The sequence below is a fragment of the Alnus glutinosa genome, chromosome 6 (genome assembly GCF_958979055.1).
Source record: "Alnus glutinosa chromosome 6, dhAlnGlut1.1, whole genome shotgun sequence".
Taxonomy (NCBI): Eukaryota; Viridiplantae; Streptophyta; class Magnoliopsida; order Fagales; family Betulaceae; genus Alnus; species Alnus glutinosa.
The window spans coordinates 24699861-24724238 of record NC_084891.1 but is presented as its reverse complement, the minus strand read 5'-3'; the positions used below and the strand labels follow the sequence as shown (position 1 = coordinate 24724238).

Genomic DNA, 24378 nt, shown 5'->3' with positions numbered 1-24378 from the left:
TACATTTTTCTGTTAGGGAGAGAGAGATTAGAGGCGCAGAGCGGGCCTTATTCCGAAATTGGGCCTTTGCATCTGGCAGGCCCATCTGACTCTTGCGTAAATCATATGCAACCGCTAATTATATTTATATTTAACCAATATCACACCCTAATTCCGCAGATATCGCTATCGGGAATGCGAAGGTCCCTGAACTCGAGCACATGTTAATAATGGTAGATCGTGATCCAGCGTGACATTATTACCTCTCTCTTTCTTACACGCACGCCTCTTTCTGTCTCTGTCTATGTCGCATATCATATTTTTAATACATTTTTCGTATCTTTATTAAATGCATGAAATGAAAGGACCTAAATTCAAATAATTTCCGTCTGCCTCTCTGTCTTACGCGGACGGTTGGGGGCGTTTGGGCGGTTCGAGTCTCTTCAACTTGGACGGTAACCCTCGCTGTCGGCCACGTGGCGGTCCAGCAACAATTTCTAAATCGAAACCAAAATCACTCGCACTCGCACTGGACGTGGCGTTCCCTCGAATTTTTGCAGATTCTTAGGAAACACGCGAACGTATACATACACTTTATGTAATTGCGTGTTGCTTCCATTTTCTGCTCCTTGTGAAAAATCCAGGGTTTCGGCTTTTCCTCGCTTTCCCTTCAAATCGAATCCAATTTTTGTTTCTGTGAAGTCCAAGCAGAGCGCCGCAACGGCGTACAAGTTTTGATCCGGTCGCGTTCTTCGTTTATTTTCTAATCGTTCGGCATTGGTCGGCATTGGTCGCATAATCGACGAGTTCTTGTTCGTGTTTGTCAATCAAAGACTCCTGTAGGTACTCTTTTTTTTTTTTTCTTCAAACTTGTTTTTTTCAATGGTGTTATACTTTAATTTCATGACTCTGGGGTTTATTTATAGCGATTAGTTAAGTTTCCATTATGCAATTCCAGCCGAAAAAGGTTTGTAAGGTGCAATTCTTTTATTATAGATGAGGTTTGATTGCATGACATCAACAGAACAATAATACGTAGAAGGAAAGTGTAACACTTTTGTTACCACTGAAGGAAATACTTGAATGAAATGGAACAGGAAAATGGAAAATATGAGAAAAAGAAGGTGAATGAACTTTTATTGAAAGAGCCGATTCGAGATGGCTAGTCTCCACAACCTTGGCATTCGAGGTGCCAAGAGCCTCCAAAGTTCCAAAGAACCAATTACATTCAGCATACCCAAACTCATCCCCTTTCCCTCCTATTTATACAATACAAGAAGCAACATAACTACTTCTAACTCCTACAACTACTAACTAATTCTCCTTCCTAACAGACCCGATATCTTCACACTCCAACTCCAGCTTCTCCCAATTGATGTGTTACAATACTCCCTCCTTTAGAGCACCTTGCCCACAAGGTGCGGGTAAGTGAGAGAGATACTTATTACAAGGGAAACCCAACTTATGAACACACAATTGCATCCCAAAGCCAAAAACTAACCCAAAGGTTGAACTGGTAGTGGAATCTTCTGCAACATACGTGAAGGTATTTTCTTGATTGTGAGCTGTTGAACACATACACACCAACCCACCAACACAATTGTGACAGAAGGAAAACCTTGCATGTGTGGCATACATGCATGGTGAGCATGTGTCTACTTGTGAGCTGACTAACAAACGCACGGAAGACATTCCCCTTGATAATCTTCTTCCTCGTTCTTGTAGTACTTGTTCTCCGCCTGGATCAAAAACCCCGTAGCCGCAGCCAAGGAAGAAGATAGCATTCATGATGCCCATAGATTTAGCGATACACCCCTGTACCAGACCTGGTTGGGACATTTCGACAAACAGTTGATAGGGAAGAATTTCAGCCATAGTTTTATTCCCGATGATTTCCACACCTTGATTCCTGAAGTCGTTTGGAATAACTTTGACTTGTTGTTGAAGTTCCACTTCTTCTTTAAGTGGACAAGAAGTATTTTGGCTACCGGAAGTTTCTTCTTGCTTCAACAAATCGGTCTTCTTGTTTTCTTTTTGATATTTCTGATCACACCCCTCTGCTCGATTCTTGATTTTTTCTTAGTTGTCTCCTCCCCAGCAAAAACTATCTTTCTTGCTTTCTTGATTTTTCCTGGAACCCTCATGGAAAGAATGATCAGCCTCACAAAAATTCTGTCCATTAGTGCCTTGATCCGCTCCACCATTAGTGCAATTATTACCTCCAAGAACACATCTACCCATTTCACCAGTAGCACCACCATTAACACCGTGAATAGCGCCAAAACCCTGTTGAGGGTGGGGCTGCGCCACCGAATTTCTTTGCTGACTTTGAATTCCGAACAATTGCGCCAGTTGTCTGTTGTTTTCTTGAATCATTTCTTGCATACGAACTGCCAAAGATTCCATTTCTGACTTCCTTTCAACCTTGTTGGCCTTCAAAACCTCCTGCAGTTGGGCGACCTGACTGCCCAATTCTTTCACGTCCTTTGCCAACTGTGACTCTTCAGCCATATCTTTTTTTGATAAGTAAGTAGAGAATTTTATAAAAAGCGTAAAGGCGTCCCTAAGCATACATGAAGTATACAAAAGGACACCAAAATAGGAAAGAGAGGGGAAGGGGAAAAACACCCAAAAAACCCAAACAAAAGGAAACCCAGAAAACCCCTACAAAACCAGCCCACAAAACCCCGAGACTAATACATCACATTAGGCCGCTTAGCCTTGCCCCTACTAGAACCAAAACCTCTAGCTTCATTATTAATCGAGCACTCTAAATTCTTCACTTCACGACTTCCTTTAAACTTAGAAGAGGAAACTGAAGCCTCTAGACGATGCTCCATATCAATTAGAGTCATGAAATCTACAAAGCCCTTCACATTCCCCTTGTGGGAGACCCCTAAAGTATTAACATAGAAGCTAAGATCAATCGTTGCCCCGGGAGGATTACCAATCTCTTCAAAACCACGTCCCCGCGAAGATTTACCCACCTCTGAGAAAGACATTAAAGGCGGGCACCCAAGCACAGATTGGACCGAAGAGAGTGGAACCACTCCCACTTCTGACGGAGGAAGAGCCGCGCCGCTTGGGAGAAGGAAGCCACGCCGAAGGATAGGCTGATAGCCCTCGTCTTGAGCAGCCGTAGACTTTGCACGAGTTGACAAGGGCTTGGAGACAACCCCACAAACTGGCCTAGAAAGCTCCTTAGGAGCACTGAAAGTCTCAAGAGCCTCTGCAAGCAGATGCTTATCCAATTTGCCAACCTTGTTCTTCCGAGAGTATGAAAGCATCGACTTGGATTCCGACGGGTAAATAGGCGCGCCAGACTCCGACATCACAGGGAGGGAGTAACGCAGCCTTTCACCTAGAGCATCCGCGCCTGAAGAGCAAATGCTGAGAGCTGGAACAAAGGGAGCCGGAGAAGGAGCAATCTCAGACAAAGGCGACAAAGGAGGATCCCCACTCAGAGTTGACCTCACCAAAGCAGAGACACCAACGCCCTCGGAACCAGAAGTAACAGCCGACGACGACATGTTAGGAGCTTCAAAACTGTACGGAGTAGAGGACTTTTCCCCGAGAATCTCCGTAGCAGAAGAAAAGGGAGAGGAACGCTCTTTTGACTCCGGAAGAGAAGCTGAAGAAAAACCCACAACTTCCGGCGCCGGGGCACCCAAGCCCGAAGGAACAGAACTCATACCCGCGTCAGATCCATGAACCGGAGCTAACCCACATTTCTTAGCCTTCTTAAAGTAATCCACTCTTCTAAGACCCGACTTCTTGGTCTTTTTAGAAAAAGACCTACAGCCCACCCTTCTTGACCTAGCCCTAAAACTCATACTGCCCAACCCAAGGCAACACTTAGTCCTGCCCATGCTACGCTTTAGCTCATCAGAGGAAACCCAGCCCAAATGAGACCTATGCGCACAAGCCCAAAGAAGCCACTTTTCAAAAATATCAACAAGCTTCCTGAATATCCCCAACTCCTGCACTGCAACGTCACCTGCAGCCTCAGCAGCATCGACTGCATCCCTCTTCTTGGAACACGCAAGAAGGTCCTTACCCAGAGGACTGGGAGAGCTCTCCAGAGCGTAGCAGTCGACCGCAAGGCCTTTACCCAGAGGACCGAAGGAGGACCTTTCCAAATCGTTGCGGACCGAGTTTTCATAAGCGTCCCGACCGTGGGCTCTGATACCGCTTGTAACACTTTTGTTACCACCGAAGGAAATACTTGAATGAAATGGAACAAGAAAATGGAAAATATGAGAAAAAGAAGGTGAATGAACTTTTATTGAAAGAGCTGATTCGAGATGGCTAGTCTCCACAACCTTGGCATTCGAGGTGCCAAGAGCCTCCAAAGTTCCAAAGAACCAATTACATTCAGCATACCCAAACTCATCTCCTTTCCCTCCTATTTATACAATACAAGAAGCAACATAACTACTTCTAACTCCTACAACTACTAACTAATTCTCCTTTCTAATAGACTCGATATCTTCACACTCCAGCTCCAGCTTCTCCCAATTGATGTGTTACAAAAAGCTATCTTTTGAGTAGGTGAGCGCCACCGCTTGTGAATTGTTTGTATTATGTTGGCTATGTCTGACGTTGGTCCTGCTGTTTTTTGTACTCTATGTGAGTTTGATCTCTGAAAAAGGATAAAACGAATGAAAGAGTAGAAGCTTGCTCTAAGGATAGAGGTTTTTAAGGAAGTGGGGTTTAGAAATGTCATAGTTATGCTTAAAATCAAATCAAATGTTAAGAGTTTCCAAACGAATTTAGTATTGTGGAGGCAGTTGAAAAAATTAAAATAAATGAGCAGTGCCGGTATTTGAATAATAAAAAAGCAATTCTTGTTCAACAAGAGAGGCTTGTATGCTCATCTTGGAATTATTCAAAATAATGTGGAATTTCATGCTAGTTACTTGCATATCCATGGAACCCTTCATTTGGTTTAAACTTGTTTAGTTCTATGGTATAGATTTATACAATGTACACTTGGTAGAGAAGTTTGCATATGATATGAGACTTATTGAGCAGTTTTTGCGGATTCTGCAGCAATTTCAGCGCTATTGTGATTGAGCTTGTTGCCTTGTTCTCAAAGCTTTTATATTCTGTCATATTTTATTCTTGGAATGAGTATAGCATATATATTTCCCTGTTCCGTCCTGCCTGCTTATTTAGAATCGGTGTAACATTGACTATGTGTTGTGAACATTGTCCTTCGTAAATATTTTTTTATAGTTCCTAACTTTTGCCTTTTAGAGAAATTGGCAAAACATGCTCTTCATCATCTCTCTCTCTCTCTCTCTCTCTCTCTCTCACACACACACACACACACACACACACACACACACACACAAATGTAATTCATAGTTGGGAATAGGGTTTAACCAACTTGCGCCTCTTTTTAGAGGACCTCATGAGTGGAATTTGTTTTGGCTTCTATTATGTTGACCTTTTTGTAATTCTCTTGTGATTATACACATTTTCTGGGGTTTTTAGTGAAAAAAAGTGAAAAGAAATGAAAGTAAAGACAAAAATTTGGTCTCACACCAAGTAGATTAACATTTTCTCTCTTTCCTTTTATTATTTTATTTTGTGTATTAGAGACGTTGTAGAAAATACAAGCACACAGATAATTGATATCTGGAATTAGGTTTGTTGTTTGCGTAGTCCAGTGCTTCTGTTGCATATCAAGTTCATGCTACTATTTTTGGCATTTTTACCTGGAAATTCCAAAATTGCAACATGATTGCTGTATTCAATTCGATATTCTGCTTCAGTATGCACTTGCATGTTAATAAGGTTGAAATGTTGTTAATTTCTTTGCTTTTGCATATGCTTCAACATTATTGTATGCTTGTTTTAGTAAGAAACTAACCTGAATTCAGTCCACATACCATGATACACTTGCATGTAGAGTTTTTCATTAAGCAGTAAAAGAAGAGAAGACACTGACATATAACTTTTGCAGCACAAAAGCCTGAGTTAAGTAAAGCTGCTTCTCCATGCAGCATTGGCCTTTTTAGACAAGCGCATACTTTCAGATCATGGAAATAATCTTTACATGCTGCGTCCATCTTCTCGGGTAATGGGTTGCTTGAAGCTTGAAGATATAGTGGTCGGAGATGAACATTTCTGCACTTTTAACTTCTGTAGGAATTAATACAGGCGTCTGTGTGGTCCTTTTAGCACTATATTCCATATTGAGAAAACAACCAAGCAATGTGAGTGTGTACTTTGGGCGAAGTCTCGCTTCAGTGTGCCCAAGACGCAGTGATCCTTTCCACTTTGTTAGGTTTGTTCCTTCGCCTAGTTGGATAGTGAAAGCATGGGAAACATCTGAAAAAGAAATATTGGCCATTGGTGGCATGGATGCTGTGGTTTTTCTCAGGGCAGTTGTTTTCAGGTGATTACTTACTAAAAACTTTAGACAATGAAGGGTGATAGCTCTGTGCCTTATAATTTGTTGGTGACTAATTTAGTGGAGATTATACCAGTTTTTGCTGGTGGATATCTTGAAAAGATAGTTGTAGTTGGTTTCAGTTGATGGTTTGACTTAGATTATTGTGATTTTGTTCTTTTCATATTTCTTTTTATTGTGAAACTTTCTATGTGAGATCAATTCTTGTATTTCCTATGAAATGCTATCCTTGTATTGGTTTATTTTTCCTTTTCTATATTGGAAATAATTTTACAATGTGAAATCCAAACAATTGAAAGGTGAATTTAGATTTTTTTGCTGTTGGTAGTGCTTTACAAATCATGCGCCTTACTCTTGACCGTGCTTCATTTGGAATGGGAAGCATGTAAAAACATATGTTTGTTAGAAATTCTGTTCTTATGATTCCTGTTGTTAAGAAAAGCTTTGACTCTAGTGATTAAACTCTATCCCAATACGTACATGTAGTAGTACTACTTTTGGTATGATGTAATTATAGTACAAGTTCTCTTCTGATGGCTTTTAGGGCTATGAATGACCAAAAAGTTGTTAACTATATTACAGGACTTTAAATAAATTATTTGTAGAATGGTGGAAGATAATGGTTAAGTGCATTGCATTTTGGAACTGGGTTCAGCTGACAGGACCAAATTTAGGCTGATTGAGTTCATGGCCATAGGAGGATGCAACCTTTTTAGACTTGGATGAGGTTTCTAGATCAATATGGTTCACATATTTGTGTCCTTCTGCGCTTTTTTAATGATATGACATTATTTATCAAAAAAAAAAATAAAAAATATTAGGTTCACATATGATAATGCATATATGCTTATGTGTCCCTTATCCAGATGATGAAGCTGAGACCAATAGCTTGTTAAATCTTTCGAGCACGTCATTTTTTATTATAAACTAGTGAGGTGTACTCTAGTTGACACTTTATCAAACTCGCATAGTTTCAACTATATATGTGATATATACCATGACATAAAATTTTAGTTTATTTAACTTCTTCATTCTGTTTGCATTTTCATATTTCAGGCGTTGTGTAAGTTTTCTCCCGTTGTTCCTATTTATTTGGTAACAAACTTTTCATTTAAGTTTATATATCAATGGATTTTTTAGCAATATGTTTTATAGTTATATTTCGTTAATACGTGTTCAGAAATTGGTCTCTATTTTGATCTATGTTTCTACAGTTTGCTTTCAGTCTCATTTCCATCTTTGTAGAAACAATTTCATCTGCCGGTTTTTCAAGTTTACTTATTGGTGCCAATTATTTTTTTTACAGTATTCGAATCTTTGCCATTGCTGCCGTCATTTGCTTTCTTTTAGTACTTCCGGTGAATTATTATGGGCAAGAAATGCGTCACAAGCAAATCCCTTCTGAGTCAATGGAAGTGTTCACCATCGAGAATGTTAAGGAAGGTTCAAAGTGGTATGAGCTATATACTGTTGTTGAAATAGACCAATTTTAAAGTAACAGATAGCTCTGTTATTTTTATTGTTATTTTTTAATTTTTTTCTATCGAGTGTTTAGATGCTCACCTTTGAGACATATAAACAATGCTATGTGATAGAACAAGAATATTTTGGCTCTTGAAACCGTACTCATCTATTGAGTTTTCATTGATATATATAGGAGGATACAAGAGAGTTTGAATTACAATACATGACTGTATCTCATTCCTATATAATAGGATTAGAATTCTTAGCTATCTTATCTCTTATCTATTTATCATAGAATTTGAATTCTAATATAACTGAATCTTATCTAGCTTAACACTAGAGTTTGAATAGAAGTTGATTTCCTAGGTAGTATCCTTAATACCCTCCCGCAAGATCAACGGGGAAGATTGCACGTTGAGCTTGTGACAGAGGTGCTGAAAACGTTGGGAGACTAGAGGTTTAGTAAGTACATCCGCAAGTTGATCCGAACTAGGAATGAACCGGATTTCCAAGGATTTATCAGCTACCCGATCACGAACAAAGTGAAAATCGATCTCCACATGCTTTGTACGAGCATGAAAAACCGGATTAACCGACATGTATGTAGCCCCAATATTATCACACCATAGAGTAGGTGGAGAACGTAAACTGATTCCAAGTTCTTGAAGTAAAGCACGAATCCATAGGAGTTCGGCAGTAGTGTTTGCAACGGCTTTATACTCTGCTTCTGTTGAGGACCTAGAGACTGTAGGTTGTTTGCGGGAGCTCCAAGACACCAAGTTTGAACCAAGAAACACACAATATGCACCCGTGGAGCGGCGATCATCGGGACATCCAGCCCAGTCAGCATCCGAGTATGCTTGCAACTGAAGAGAAGAAGTACGGCTAATAAGAAGTCCATGAGAAATTGTGTGTTTCAAGTACCGAAGAATTCGTTTCACAGCTTGCCAATGAGGTTGAAGTGGGCGGTGCATAAACTGGCACACTCTATTTACTGCAAACCCTAAATCTGGTCTTGTGAGAGAGAGATACTGTAATGACCCTACAGTACTCCGGTATAGGGTTGGATCTTCCATTGGATCACCAGTGAAAGCAGAGAGAGTTGAAGAAGACGCCATAGGAGAAGATATAGGCTTGGCTTCATGCATATTTGTTTTCTTCAAGAGATCCAAAATATATCGTTTCTGTGAGAGAAGAAGACCCGCTTCCACTCTATTGACTTCAACACCTAAAAAATAGTGAAGATCACCCAATTCCTTTACTGCAAAATCAACACTTAGAAGCTTCAAAAGTTCTGTAATTGCACCTGGATCTGAGGCTGTAATGATTATGTCATCGACATAAATTAAAAGAAAAATAGTTACTGTCTTGGTGCGATAAATGAATAGAGAGGTGTCAGCCTTAGAACCCACAAAACCAATCTGAAGTAACTTATTGCTGAGACGAGAAAACCAAGCTCGGGGAGCTTGTTTTAAGCCATAAATCGCCTTTTGAAGCTTGCACACATGATTAGGAAAGCTGGGATGAATAAAACCAGGTGGTTGTACCATGTATACATCCTCGGATAGAAAACCATGCAAGAATGCATTCTGAATATCAATCTGCTTGATGGACCAGCCTGCTGAAAAGGCAATAGAAATAACTGTCCGAATGGTTGTAGGCTTGACAACAGGACTATAGGTCTCTCCAAAATCAACACCGGCCTGTTGATGAAACCCCTTAGCAACTAGACGTGCTTTATGACGTTCAATAGACCCATCAGCTTTCCGCTTAAGCTTGAATACCCACTTACAGCCTACAAGATTCTGAGAAGGCTGCTTAGCAACAAGAGACCAGGTCTGGTTTTGAAGAAGGGCATTAAATTCAACCTGCATAGCCTGTCTCCATTCCGGAACTTTGACTGCATTGGAGAAGCAAGTGGGTTCAACAAGGGCTGAATGTGTTTCTGCCACTAAACCCTGTGGAACAGGGTATCGGATGGTGCCATCTGTAAGTTGCCTCTGCTGAAAAATGTTATTCATTGACCTTGTACGCATGGGATGTACCCGAACAGGAGGACTATCTGTGTGGGAGATGGAATTAGGTTGACTAATCTCAGCAGAGGTAGGAGAAGGAGAACTGGAGGGAGAATTAGAAGAGGAGACAACTGCTGGAATATGTAGCTGAGATGTGATAGGAGGTGTTGGAAGTAAAGGAGGTAGAACCGGTGCCAGAACTGGAGAAGGGGAAGGAGAAACAGTAGGGACAGCAGCAAAAGGAAATTGATCTTCATGGAAGATGACATCGCGGGAGATGTATACCCGACCAGACTCAAGGTGGAGGCATTTATAGCCTTTGTGATGCGGACTGTACCCAAGAAAGAGACATTCTTTGGATCGGGGGGAAAACTTATGAGAATTATAGGGTCTTAAGTTGGGAAAGCAAGCACAGCCGAACACCTTAAGAAACTTATAATCTGGAATTTGTTTAAACAGTGTCTCAAAAGGTGATTTATTGTGTAACAAAGGTGTTGGCAAGCGATTGATAAGGTAACAGGAAGTGAGACAAGCCTCATCCCAAAATTTTTGAGGGAGATGACTTTCAGCCAAGAGAGCTAGAGTAGTGTCAATGAGGTGCCTATGTTTTCTTTCGACACATCCTTCTTGTTGGTGTGTATGAGGACAAGAGATACGATGAGTTATGCCATGAGTTTAAAAATAAGAGTGAAGTGTGCGATATTCACCACCCCAGTCAGATTGAACGCTTATTATTTTGGAATTGAGTAAACGTTCAGCCATGGCTTGAAATTGAAGAAAGGTTGGCATAACATCAGATTTAGCTTGAATTGGATAAACCCAAGTGTAACGACTATAAGCATCAATAAAGGACACATAAAAGCGATTTCCATTAATTGAAAGAGTTGGGGAAGGTCCCCATACATCTGAATAAACTAATTCTAAAGGTTTACAAATGCTGGAAGTAGAAGAAGAAAACGGCAATTGATGACCCTTAGCTTGTGGGCAGATCTTGCAAGGTGTGACTGCCTTATTGGAATGAACCGGAAGCTGAAACTGAGAAAGAACACGGTGGACTGTTCGAAATGCTGGGTGACCTAAGCGCTTGTGCCAAGAAGTAGATGATGTACGAGCACCAACAAGTGCTTGATTTATTGGTGGAGAACTCGATGAGGGAAGAAGGTGATAGAGACCATCTTTAGTGCGCCCTTGATGGAGGATGATCCCGGTTTGAGAGTCCTTAATGACAAAGAAAGATGAATGAAATTCAAAAAAGACAGAATTATCAAGTGCAAATTGTCTAACCGAAAGAAGATTTTTACAGATGGAGGGAACCCGAAGGAGTTGATTTAGAACAAAAGTACGACGAGAAAGAGATAAAGAAGCTGAACCAATATGAGAGATAGGCAAACCTGATCCATCACCCACACGGATTTGATCCTGTCCATGATAGTCCTCATGAGAGATATTGAGGTTCTGCAGCGTATTTGTCATATGATGAGTAGCCCCAGTGTCCGGGTACCAAGATTCCTCAGCTGGTAGAGCCGGAGATGTATAGTAGGCCTGTGGAGAGAGCTGCTGTTGTGGGGGCTGAGACTGTTCAGAGTAGGACATATCCTGTCGATGGTAGCAGCGAATAGCAGAGTGACCAGGTTTGCCACAGATCTGACAGGAAGGCCGGGAGGAAGAAGCCGCATCCTGAGAGAAGTAGGAACCGCGTCCGCGGTTACTGGAGGAAGACCCACGGCCTCTGTTGTAAGGACGACTACCACGTCCGCGAAAACCACGTCCCCGAGAAGAGGAACCACGGGTGGAGAAGTTTGCAGCAGGGGAAAGATTATCAACAGCTGGAAGTTGCTGATCCAGTCGCATTTCATGGGCGAGAAGATGACCGTAGAGTTCATCAATGGACAGGGGATCGACTCGGGTTGTGACAGACGTCACAAAGGGATCATATTCTGACCCGAGACCCTTGAGAAGAAAAGAGACGCTTTCAAAATCATTGAGAGGCTGACCGGCAGCGGCTAGAGTGTCGCTTAATGTCTTGATAGTCTGAAAGTACTCAGTGATTGAGTTGGAGCCCTTCTTGACAGTGGCGAGTTGAAAATAAATCTGCATGACACGCGCACGAGCTTGAGAAGCAAACATGGTGAGAAGCGTGTTCCAGAGAGCAGCAGACGAGACGCATCCAACAGCATGGACGACGTATGGCTCGGACAGTGTAGAAATTAGGATGCTCAGGATCATCTGATCACGCTGAGTCCAGGCAAGGAAGTCAGGGTTGACTATGGTGGCAGGAGCACCGGCAGTGGAGTTGGGATTGGGAATAGTTTATGCAGGAGGTAACGAGGAGCCATCAAGAAAGCCATAGGCATCTTGGCCCTTGATATAGGCGAGAATTTGAGTTTTCCAGGCATTGAAATTGCCTTTGGAGAGTTTAATGCTAAGGTTGTGGTTCATATTTGGGACGGTGAAGACAACTGTGGGTTGGGTAGGTGGCGGAGGTGGCGGGGGAGGCTGGGAAGCATTGGAGGTTGCCGAAGCAGAGGACTCAGCGTCAGAATCGGCCATGGATCACGACGTTGGTCGGTGAGAGGGCTCTGATACCATGATAGAACAAGAATATTTTGGCTCTTGAAACCGTACTCATCTATTGAGTTTTCATTGATATATATAGGAGGATACAAGAGAGTTTGAATTACAATACATGACTGTATCTCATTCCTATATAATAGGATTAGAATTCTTAGCTATCTTATCTCTTATCTATTTATCATAGAATTTGAATTCTAATATAACTGAATCTTATCTAGCTTAACACTAGAGTTTGAATAGAAGTTGATTTCCTAGGTAGTATCCTTAATACTATGAAAGAAAAGTATGTTGCATATTCTCTTTAAATTGGTTTGAGTAGAAGTCCACTCAAGCACTTTAAAACTTGCTATTTTATCAATTACCCTTTTTCTGTGGTCACATATTTAATGGCCTTTGTAATTGAAATAAATTATTTAAGTTTTTTTTGTTAAAATATGCTGTAAATTGGTTACTCATTTTCTTTTTTCAGGCTTTGGGCTCATTGTCTCGCATTGTACATTATAACCTGCTCAGCTTGCATTCTTCTTTACTTTGTAAGGATGTAATTCATCTGCATTATTTGTTGTTCAAAGTTTGTAGCAAATTTTTTCTCTCTTTCTTTTTTTTTTTTTTTTTGATAATTTTTCTTTATGTATTCTAGGAGTACAAGAGCATCACCAAGATGAGGCTAGAACACATTGCTCAATCTCCTCCAAAGCTAAGTCATTTTACAGTTCTTGTCCGTGCTATTCCCCAGATTTCACAAGAATCATACAGTGATTCAGTGAAAAAGTTTTTCACTAATTATCATGCATCAAGCTACTTGTCACACCAAATGGTGCATCGGTCTGGTAAAGTTCAAAAGCTGATGGTACGCATCTGCTTTAAATGAGAAATGTGCTATTTATATTCAGCGACACTCTTTAAAATCTTTAAATTTGCATGTCTACCAATTGATTTGATTCTGCTTATTAAGTCTTCATTTTGTTTTACATGCTAACACATGAGAACGATGATGCCGGAAACCAAAAGGGACTTCTGAGAGGCGTGTGGAACTCGCCACCAATAGAGAGAGAAGAGTGAGGAGAGTTTAGAGAGAGAGAGAGGAGAGTGTCTCGAGATCCCTTGGCAACAAAGACAGGAATTCAACATATTTATATCATATGCTTGAGTTCAGAACCTTATGTGCTTTAAGTTGGATGCATATATCACATAGTTTTTTCTTAAAAAAAACAGAAATTAATGCCTACTCTCCTTTATTTTCTGAAAACCAATTTGCATATCCGGGGGAGTCTACTCCCTCTTTTTTGACAATCAAGCGTTATGCCTGTCTTTCAATCTGAGAGCAGAAATGGTTTTGGTAAATGTCATACTGTAGATTAATACCCCGAAGCTATGATTCACAATGTAGATGTCATATTGTAGATTAAGGAATTTTCAAAATATTATGAATCATAATATCATGTGGACCTTTTAATAAGATTGGTTTATTAGTTATCAAAAAATAATATCGTGTGGACCTTGATTAGCATTGTTATTTGGACTGTGAATTTTGTTTTATTCCAAATACCAAATGATTAGCAGATGTTACTTTGTGATTGAAGTGAATGGCTAATTCTTGTTTCTACTATTTGTATTGGTCAATCATTTACGGGGCCATACTTTATGAAATTGAAAGCTGCTTCTTGCAATCTATATCCTGTTTGCCTTCTTCTTGGCCCTTCAAGGCATCTTCTTAAAATGTATTGCCTGGTACTCGCATTATTGCACAGGACTAATTGCAACTAACTTTCAACATTTTCTTATATTGCTTCTGCCTGACTTGTTCATGAATGTAGTCAATTGCATTGTCATCTTCTCTAGTCTTACAAGGTCTTAGCACTCTTATTTTAGGTGCTTCCATGTGAGAACAAGCCAACTGTGCAACATGCTATTTCATGTCTTTTATATAGTCTTCAATTTGTCCATTAGCACGATTATTATTCTTCTATTCTGTTAATTGACAAGGATTGCAGTCTTTAATCTGTATATTTTTTAGTTTATTTGGCGGTGTTATTAAGTTCTAACAAAACAAGATGATTGTGATCACTCCTACATGCTAGTTGAGATTACCAATTTAATGGGAGATGCCCCATGGCTCTACTGAGCTATTTAACATTTATATTTGGGGGCTTTATTTGAATCTCACTGTGATAGTCGAAGTGGGGACTTTTTGTTGTGTTAAGTCTGATTGAGTGAGTGCTGTGAAATAAAAAATTTTGAGTGCCTTATTGTCTCCTGCTCTTTTGGATCCTAAAATGTGTTTTACATTCGCAGACTGATGCAGAGAAGATGTACATGATTTTTAAGGCTGCTTCTCTTGAACAGAACTGCAAGCCAAATTTAATCCAATGTGGCCTTTGTGGAGGACCTACACATTCTTTTAATATCCTTTCTAGTGAGATGGACAGGGATAAGGGAAAAACTGGCTTCAGTGATATAGATTTGGCTACAATAAGAAAGGTCACAAATCTTGTAGTGAATTGATTTAAATATTTCTGATATCTGGATTATTTATTATTTGGGTCTATACAACTGGGTAATCAATGTTTGGCTTCTTCTCTCCGCCTTCTTCTTCCTCCTTTTTTTTTTTTTTTTTTTTTTTTTTTTTTTTTGGTGGTATACATTCTCCAGTTTTGCAATGCAAGCTGCTTTAGTTACCTAGCTTTTTCTTGGATATGTAAGTACTCCTGGTTTGTTCAGTTTTGCAGGTTTTTACAATATGTAGATATTTATAGAGGAATATTCTTCAGTTTAAAATTTGTGAGAAGTGGCTTTCAGGGCTTTCCTTGAGAACAGTGTGGTAATATATTTAAGTTTTTATTGAAGTAAAGAATTAAAACATGATATAGTAACTACTTATTCCTGTACACATATTAGTAATAGGGTTAGATTTCTTAGATTTTATGCGGCAAGGGTTAGATAGGAAGGATGGATGTTGCTGGGTGGGAATTACCTAGAATTTACATATGTGAGGTTAAATCATTCTTTATAGTTTGAATGCTTCAGGTTGAAGGTTTTCTTTCTTGGATAAGGCGTGGACTGCTACACCACAAAGAATATTGACTTGTGATAAGTTACTTAAGAGAATAAATACTGCTGTCAACTGAACTGTAGCACCCCAAATTTTAATCCCTAAATAATGAGGTTTTAATTTTTTAGGTTAGTTCAGCATTGTAATATTTTATGAATGAAATAATAATTTTGGAAGATTTTAAGAAACATGTTGATATTTAGGGTGATGATGGTTAGTTGGAGATTTTAGTGTATAAGATTTAGGATTTGTTATTATGGAATTTATCTTAGGTTTTGATTTTTATCAAGGGAGAATTTAAAGGCATTAGGGGATTTTATTTGGACTAAAAGAGAAGTTTTTTTAGGTTGTAGATAATTAAGAGAAAAATGATAATGTATTTTAATTATAGTGAGAACTGAAATGAGCGATGAAAAAGAAAGGGGGAAGAAAATATTTAAAAACAAATGAGGTATTAGTACGAAAAAGCTATGGTTTCCCTTAATGGGGGATATCAGTTTGTAAATGCTATGGTTCCCCTCGTGGGATATCAGTACGATGAATATGTTAGAAGTATGAAGTTCAAGTAAGGAAAGTAAGATGATATGCATGATTAAGTATTACAATGTTCATACTATGTTGTGTGATATTTGAAGTTAAAGATATGATGTATCATGCCAGGTATTATGGTGATTTTATGTTAAAGATTATAATGTTTCATGTTATGATTTATGATGCTTTGTGTTAAAGAATAAAATGTTTCATGTTATGATGCTATTAGAGATTGTGTTAAGAATAGTTTTTCAAGGATAGTTTTGCGAGATTAGTTTACAAAAGTTAGTTTGCAAAAGGAATTTCCCAAGAATGGTTTACAAAAGCCAGTGTATGAAAAAAGCAGATTTGTGGAAAAGGATTTTGAAAGGCAGTTTTGTGAAATGATGGTTTACGAAAGGAATGTTTTACAATAAAAAATTAAAAGTTTTAGAAAAATGGTGACGATGATTTTGAAAGAAATGTTCTACGAAATAAAGCTTCACGTTTTAACTAAGGCTCACTACATACACTTCTCATGATTGATGTTTACTTACTGAGCCGTGGACTCACGTTTCCACCTGTAAAACATTGTTTTACAGAGATTGAGTATATTGAAACAAGCAACCGGAGTGAGTGCAGGACGAAAGCTTCGGGGTATTGGGATTTTGGTATTTTGGGCTTCCCTAGACTAGCACTCTGATATGTAAATATAACTGATTTTTTAGTTGACAAAATATGAGGTTTTGATTTAAGTTGTAAGTTGATAGTTTGATGTAATTATGTGACTAAGAATGTATGTAGTACTTTATGATTAGTGCTCTGGTAAATATTGCCTATGTGATGTGATAGATGTAGAAAAAGAAAAAATTTATAGCAGTTTCCGCTGCCAGTCATTGTAAGGAATAGTATTAATGTCCTGTGGTAATTATAATATTGCATAATTACCCCTGGGTGTTACATGAACACCATGTCAGTCAGTGAAGTACCCTTTGTTGTGAGTGGCTTATGGGCTTTGGTGCCTTTTGAGCTCTTTGTTGGGGTCTTGGGTTTTGCTGCAATATCTAGTGTTTTTTTACCTGCTTTTGGACATTTGGCAGTACTTTTATTTGCCAAATCTGGATTTTTTTTCCTTCTTCCTGATCAAGTTTAGAAGTTGTTCTATTGTGTTTCTTTGGTGCCAATGGAAGGAGTGGAATTAGTTGACTTTTGGAGGGGGTTGCTTTTTCTATTCCTTGAGCTTATGGTTTCCTTTGTGCTGCTGATTACCTGATTCTACCTCAAACTTTTATACGCTGTCCTGGATATAGTGATTTGCTACAATATTTATGTTTTAGTTCTTTTCTTTTTCTAATGTACTTAATGCACTTGGGTTGTGACGCTGTGGCATTTTTAATGAATTTATTAATTAAATAAAGAGGTTTATAAATTTGATATTGTACTTTTATAACATCTTCAATGAAAAAGAGTGTCGGACTTCTACTGTAAGCGGGCAAGTTTGATTCTTTTGGGTGGCCACTTTACTTGGAATTAAATCCTTTAGGTTAAGATTCTATACAGATCTCCCCCTCCCAGGATCCTGCTTTTGTGGGATCAACACTAGGGTAATGGAAATTTTCTTTTTGTTCCTATCAACCATTCAAAGATTGATTCTAATATGTTCTAAATCAGACCAGTTGCTAAATGGTTTAAGATCCAAATATTGCTTGCTTGCTTGTGTGCACTTTTGGGTGTTGTAGAATGATCGAATGGTGTAGATGGCAGTGTAATGAAATTGCTTGCTGAACATTAGAATACGTGGTGTTATTCACATTTTCTAGGTTTGGCATGCAGCACAAGGTTTGCACTGGTTCTCTTCAAGGAATATTAGTATGGCAGCTCCATTTTCTTTTAATTCAATGTAGCTTAGTCTATTAATTTATTTGAAAATATAGTATACCAGTATGTATTCCTGCAAATGTTTTGTGTTGCATAGTTTGAGCGGTTATCAGAGCAATAGAGAATATTGGGTTATGGCAAATGCCATTCTCACATTATCAAATTTTGGGCTTCTCAACAGTTTTTGTTCACAGATTCACTTGTTTTTTTAAGTTCTTCTTCATTTCCATCTCCCTCCCATCCTTTCTCTCGTGTTGTTGTCTAACTTTGTTTACTGTACTGCTTGTTTCTTGAACTGGTATCTTTTTATTAATTTTTAGAAGTTTATGTGAAACTCGCTACTAGCCTAAAGCATTTTGGTCTTCCATACAGGTGTGTCCAGCTGCTTTTGTTTTTTTCAAGACTCGCTATGCTGCTGTTGTTGCTTCACAGGTTCTTCAATCTTCAAATCCCATGTCATGGGTGACAAACTTGGCTCCAGAACCACATGATGTTTATTGGTCAAACCTTTGTATACCATATAGACAACTTTGGATCCGTAAGATAGTAACACTTGTGGCTACCATTGCCTTCATGCTTGTGTTTCTTATTCCGGTTACGTTTGTACAAGGCTTGACTCAACTAGAACAGCTACAAGAAACATTTCCATTTCTGAGAGGACTTTTGAAGAAGTAAGTAAATATTGTGACAGCTCAGAAAAAACTAAATATTGTGACGATGATAGCGCTGTGTTGTATGTTAGTATTTTTATAATTCACTTAAGCTAGGTAACTTTGTCATTTTTCATTTGTTGGTGCCGTGTGTGGATAAGAAGTGTTAAAGAACACATTTACTTCATGAACTGGACATATGAGGTTCCAGGGCATCGTTTTTATGGACAATTCAGAGAATTCTAATATCTTGGAAGTATGCAAGATACACTTGTATATAGATTCATGATAAAATAGCTCAGTCCAGTTCCCAATATGAGTGTTTTATTTTCAAGCATCAATCTAACATGACCCAGTTTTTTGTAATGAACTATAATTTACTGTGACCAAATGGAAGTTAAAACATTGATGGTTTTGTGTACTGAGATTTTATCTTCTGAACTCATGTCATGTGTTATCAACAAAATTGCTACATGGCTACAACTTATTTCCCTCAGGGTTCACATATATTGTAATAAGGCCTTCATCCCAACTGTTGAGGTATTAGGTGAAGTTATTGATCATTCATCCCCTTTATATACTGAGTGTTCTTGCTTATAATGTTTCTTCTCGAGTTTTTAACTTAATAGTTTTGTAGTTTTATATGACCTAGAGTATAATTGAAAAAATTAACGATTCAGGAGCTACTGTTGGTGGCACCACATTAACTGAATTTTGAAAGACTGATCAGATTTCCTATTTTCCCTGCAATAGACACACATTTGCATGTAGACTTACCCCTTGTTTTGGTGCAGGAAATATGTGAGTCAGCTGGTAACAGGTTACCTTCCAAGTGTGATTTTGATTTTAGCTTTGTATACAGTTCCACCTGCCATGATGCTATTTTCAGCAGTGGAGGGGTCTATTTCCCGTAGTGGGAGGAAGAAGAGTGCATGCTGCAAAGTCTTGTACTTCACAATCTGGAATGTTTTTTTTGTTAATGTTTTATCGGGGACTGTTATCAGCCAATTGAATGTCTTTTCTAGTGTAAAAGACATACCTGCGCAACTTGCCAAAGCGGTGCCGAGACAGGTAGTCTTCACTATTCTATGATTCCTATGTTAATTTGTTATTTATGTTTCCTTGATTATGCTACACTATGTAGACTGTTCCATTTGCTCAGTATTTTATGTTTTGATAATCAGGAATAACCTGTCTCTGGATTTGTCATGTTATGTGAGTTTTGAGCAATATTAATTTTCTATTACTGATTGTAATAAGGCTTCAAAACTAAGATTTTTATTTTGAAACTAATCCTTGACGATGGAATTTTTCCTATTTAAGCCCTTTCTTCGGTTATTAGATTCTCATGAAAAGAAAGGTTTTCAAGTCTTTCTTTTTCTCTTGCAATTTTAAAAGTTCTGACCCCAACTTTTTACTAGAGTTTGGTTTTGAAATTGTTGCAGGCGAGCCTCTTCGTGACTTATGTTTTAACATCTGGTTGGGCTAGTTTGTCATTTGAAGTGATGCAATTTTTTGCTCTTTTCCACAACCTGGTGAAAAGATTCATACTCAGAACCAATGATGATTCTTCCAATGGCACTTTTTCGTTTCCATATCATACAGAAGCACCACGAATCCTCCTGTTTGGATTCCTTGGCTTGACATGTGCCATCTTGGCACCCTTGATATTGCCCGTCCTGCTGGTTTACTTTTCACTTGCTTACCTTGTATATAAAAATCAGGTGAGTGCCTTTTCTCCTCTTTTACCTTTGGTGATATTACTCGCTCTTTATGGTTTTATATGTTGCTTGAATGTGTATTTTTAGATAAGCCCTTTAATTAGTGATTGATTGTACTTTGTTTATGTTTCAGAGCCTGTTCTTCCATTCTCCATCCTAGTAAGGAATGTGTTTGGATAATGCATTCAGTAGAGTTTTAAACTGATGCATTTCTTTTTATTTTTTATTTAGATCTCCTTCCAGATTTTTGTATTACACCCTTGTCTCTTTTAGTACCTGATTTCTTCTCTCAAGTTAGTCATAGGCACTTATCTAAAAAAAAGAAGTTAGTCATAGGTTTATCTCTAGAAACTTTTTTCATAAGTAGTCATAGGTTTATCGCTAGAAACTAAAATGTTCTTAGTGTCTCCTCATGTGTTTGTAGACAGCTTAAAGAAAAAGGGAAAAGAGGAGGATTTCTACAAACTTAGTACATTGTAAAATTATTGAGGTAGCACCTGCTCATTGAAAGTTATGAGGGCCAAAATGATGGTTTGGAGAGAAGCAACTTGATGCAAGATAGCCGAGAGAATTTTTTGCTTGGGGGATGCCATTGCAAAGAAGATGGTGGAGTGAATCAAGGCGATGAAAAATGAATTTAGTAGGATTGTGAGGGCTGATTTTAATATTAGATTCTGTTGTATAGCAAGCAGAGGGCTAGTTGCAGAGAATAGTGTGGAGCAATGAGATAGCGCACTAACAAATTAAGAGTAAGAAAAAGGGAAAAGTGCACTCGCTAGAAAAACAAGAGAAGAAGAGATCAGAGAGAATTTTGGTAAACATGCCTTAAATCTAAATTTTTCATTAATCCGTATCTGAGATAGAAGACTAGGATGGAGCACCAAGAATAGTGGGGTAGATCAGACTTGATGCTTACAAAATAAAAACTACCTAAGAAACCTATAAATTAAAATTTCAAGAAGCTGACCTAGTTCAACTACACAGATTTCATATCATACAGAATTTGACTCCATCGGCCATTGCATGAGACAAAAATTATAGACTTTCAAAATTAAATGCACATAAAATAAAGCAACCACTTTTTGGTGGCTGTATTACATTTTGTAGTAGCTACCCCCCCCCTTTTTTTTTTCTTTCACTAAAATAAAAGAGAAAACCAACTGGGATGTACAATCAATACTTAGTTGCCTGTAATCATGTTTTTCTAATACATCAAAGCTTATCTTTATTCTTAGTGGTGATGATGTTGCTATTGGCTTTTCTGGTGATGGAGGGATTGATAAGTAGCATCTGTGTTTATTTGTTTTCTAATTTGGTGTTGTGGCAACATATTTGGAAACAAAACTTTGGTACTGTAGTTTGTAGACTAGTTGTATCTAGTTATTAGCTGTCCGAGTGTGTTTGCAATTAGTTTGGTGTGGTGTCTCTCTTGTCAATCAGTAGACTACATGAGGGAGATAGAGATCTGTCGTAGAGATCCAAAATTGGATGATATCTCAGCAGCCCAAACCAGAAATTCAGGTATGATATGTAGTGTCTTGGGAATAAGCCCAAAATTCAAACATTAAAATTGATTGACTACTACCATTGCATCTGTTCTTTTATGTGGTGGTAATATGAGAGGGGCCCAATTCAAAGGATCCACTTCCCTTCAGTGTCCACTGGTATCAGGTTTCACAATAAACTCAACTTTCTGACTTCGTTTTGCACTTTTTGGACTAGCCAAAAATCATGCAAATGGAAGATATATATATATATATATATATATATATATATATATATATATATATATATATATATATATATATATATATATATAATTTTATTTTTTGTTTGAAAGAGCAGTACAAACATGCTTTGTGAGGGTAAAAATGGATTTTTATGAAAAGATAAATCAATGCCTTATCATTTAAAAAAAATATGAATATGGCCTCCTAATTTGGGCATGTAATGTTCTGTTATGTAATATTGAACAAAGATATTGAGTTTGGTCTTAGCTGTCAGCTGAATTACTTGTCCTGATAATAAAAAGAGTTGGATACGTTTGTCCCTTTGAGGCATAGATGAAAATCATCATTATAATTTGAATATTTTAAAGTAGATTAGGGCATTTGGAACTTCCACTTTCCGCCAAATTTTAATGGAGAGTAACAAGTATCAAATTATATAGTGGGAAACAACTTTTTATAAATAGTTAAAGTAAATTTGTAGATCATGCCACTGTTATTTGTTGTGGTTAAAGTGATTCAGTAAAATACAACGTAATATGAAGAGGGAAATGAAAATGGAAATTTAGTGCTTGTTTACGTGCGCCCACAGAGCAACTAGATTTTGCTGTATTCAAACCTAGAGAGAATTTGAAAAAAGGCTGAATGTGAAATCAGTGCTAAATTGGAACACTGAAGGGGTATAATGGGAATTCCCCTGCATTCTGGAATAAAAATTTGCTAAGGAAATAGCCTAGGCATTTTGTAGTTTTTTTTTTTTGGATCATATATACCCTATGATTCATTCAATGTGCACACGATTGGAAACTTTTATTGGGTGATTCTTCATAATAGATCCCTGCTAAGACAAATCATTTTTATCTGATTAAAAAGTCTTAGTTAGGCTATGGATTTATAGTTCTTGTAGGCGGTGTATAATTGATCTTATATATGTTATAGACTGACTGCGAGTATTCCATTTAGTTTAGGCAGGTCTCTTCTCCAGCCCAAAAGTATAATGTGTTATATTTTTTTTATTCTTTTTCCTTTTTTGACTAGAGAAATTGATCTTTCCCATTATTTGAAATGTTGTGATTTGTTCTCTCTCTCTCTCTCTCTATCTCTCTCTCTCTCTCACACACACACACACGCCCGCCCGCCCGCAGATATCCATGCCATTAAAAATGGATTTTAAAATCTTCAAATATGTTTTTCAGATTCTCAATGTATATGTGTCAAATTATGAAAGTGGGGGACAGTACTGGCCTATTGTCCACATCACAACAATCTTTTCGTTGGTGTTGTCACAAATAATAGCTCTTGGTGTCTTTGGAATCAAACGATCGCCAGTCGCTTCAGGTTTCACCATTCCGTTGATTATTGGCACTCTTCTATTCAATGAGTACTGTAGGCAGCGATTTCTCCCAGTATTTAAGAACGACGCTGCAGAGGTAGCAATTCAAAATGGACTCTCTCTCTCTCTCTCTCTCTCTCTCTCTTCCAAGCTTGATGGTTGTATTGTTTTTCAGGTTCTTATTGAGATGGATCGCAAAGATGAACAATGTGGGAGGATGGAAGAGACTTATCGACAATTACAGTCAGCATATTGTCAGTTCAAAGTAATTTCTCAGGAGTTATGTAGATCTGTGTGCTTGAATCATCAAGGAGAGGGGGACAGCAGTCTGGATCCCAAAACGTTGAGGCCAGGTTTGATTCACCCGATGCTTGAGAGACTCCCACTTCCTGGAATCAAAGAAATAATTGGTTGGCTGTCTTTGCTTTTCTATTTTCAGGAAAGGAACCAAGCCAGCTAAACGAGTCATGTACTGTTAGCAACTTGGATATAGCAGAAACCAGCAAGAAGTAGATCTATCTCAATTTTCTGTACATAATCCCCCTGTTAATGTGCAAATTTTGGATATAGCAGAAACCATCAAGAAGTAAATTGAGCTCATTCTACTGCACACAATCCATCTGTCAATGTGCAAATTTCAGGCGGCAATGGAAAGGCTTGTACAGGAAATTAAGGTACTGCTCGGACTGGCTGAAAAATACTAGTATAGGAATTAGTATCCCCTAAATTTTCTGTATGGGTGATGATAGAGGGAAAGCAAAGTTGTTATACAGTTGTGATTGAACGCTTATATTCTGTGACTGCGTCTTTAACCAATTGGTATGCATTGTGAGAGAATCAAAAGAGAGAATTGAACAGCTAGTGTTATGGATAATGCATGCTACACTAAACTATGAGTTACTGTAGATTTCTTTAATCAGCGCAGCTTTTTGTGTGAAATTTGTAAAATACTGGTGTAATTATTAATTACATGTCAGACATTTGGTGATAATTTATAGGTCGATACAGGCATCTTTAACAATTTACATTTATTTGCTTTCATTCTGCTGACGTA

The 24378-nt window shown here is 38.1% G+C and overlaps 1 protein-coding gene across 4 annotated transcripts; it reads left to right on the top strand.

Moving 5' to 3' along the window:
* Positions 1–390: 390 nt before the first annotated feature.
* LOC133870410 (CSC1-like protein RXW8) lies at positions 391–24315 on the top strand. Of its 4 annotated transcripts, XM_062307530.1 has the most exons (12): positions 395–818; positions 5951–6385; positions 7707–7853; positions 12923–12986; positions 13094–13303; positions 14749–14934; positions 18266–18564; positions 19338–19614; positions 19989–20267; positions 23188–23421; positions 23500–23677; positions 23764–24315. In XM_062307530.1, exons 2-12 carry the CDS (start codon positions 6105–6107, stop codon positions 23835–23837), a joined length of 2229 nt encoding a protein of 742 aa, XP_062163514.1. In that variant the 5' UTR covers positions 395–818; positions 5951–6104; the 3' UTR covers positions 23838–24315. The 4 variants fall into 4 exon arrangements, with proteins under 4 accessions (XP_062163513.1, XP_062163511.1, XP_062163512.1 ...); XM_062307529.1 differs by having other exon boundaries at positions 391–818; positions 5991–6385; positions 23500–24315; XM_062307527.1 differs by having other exon boundaries at positions 391–818; positions 23500–24315.
* Positions 24316–24378: the final 63 nt, after the last annotated feature.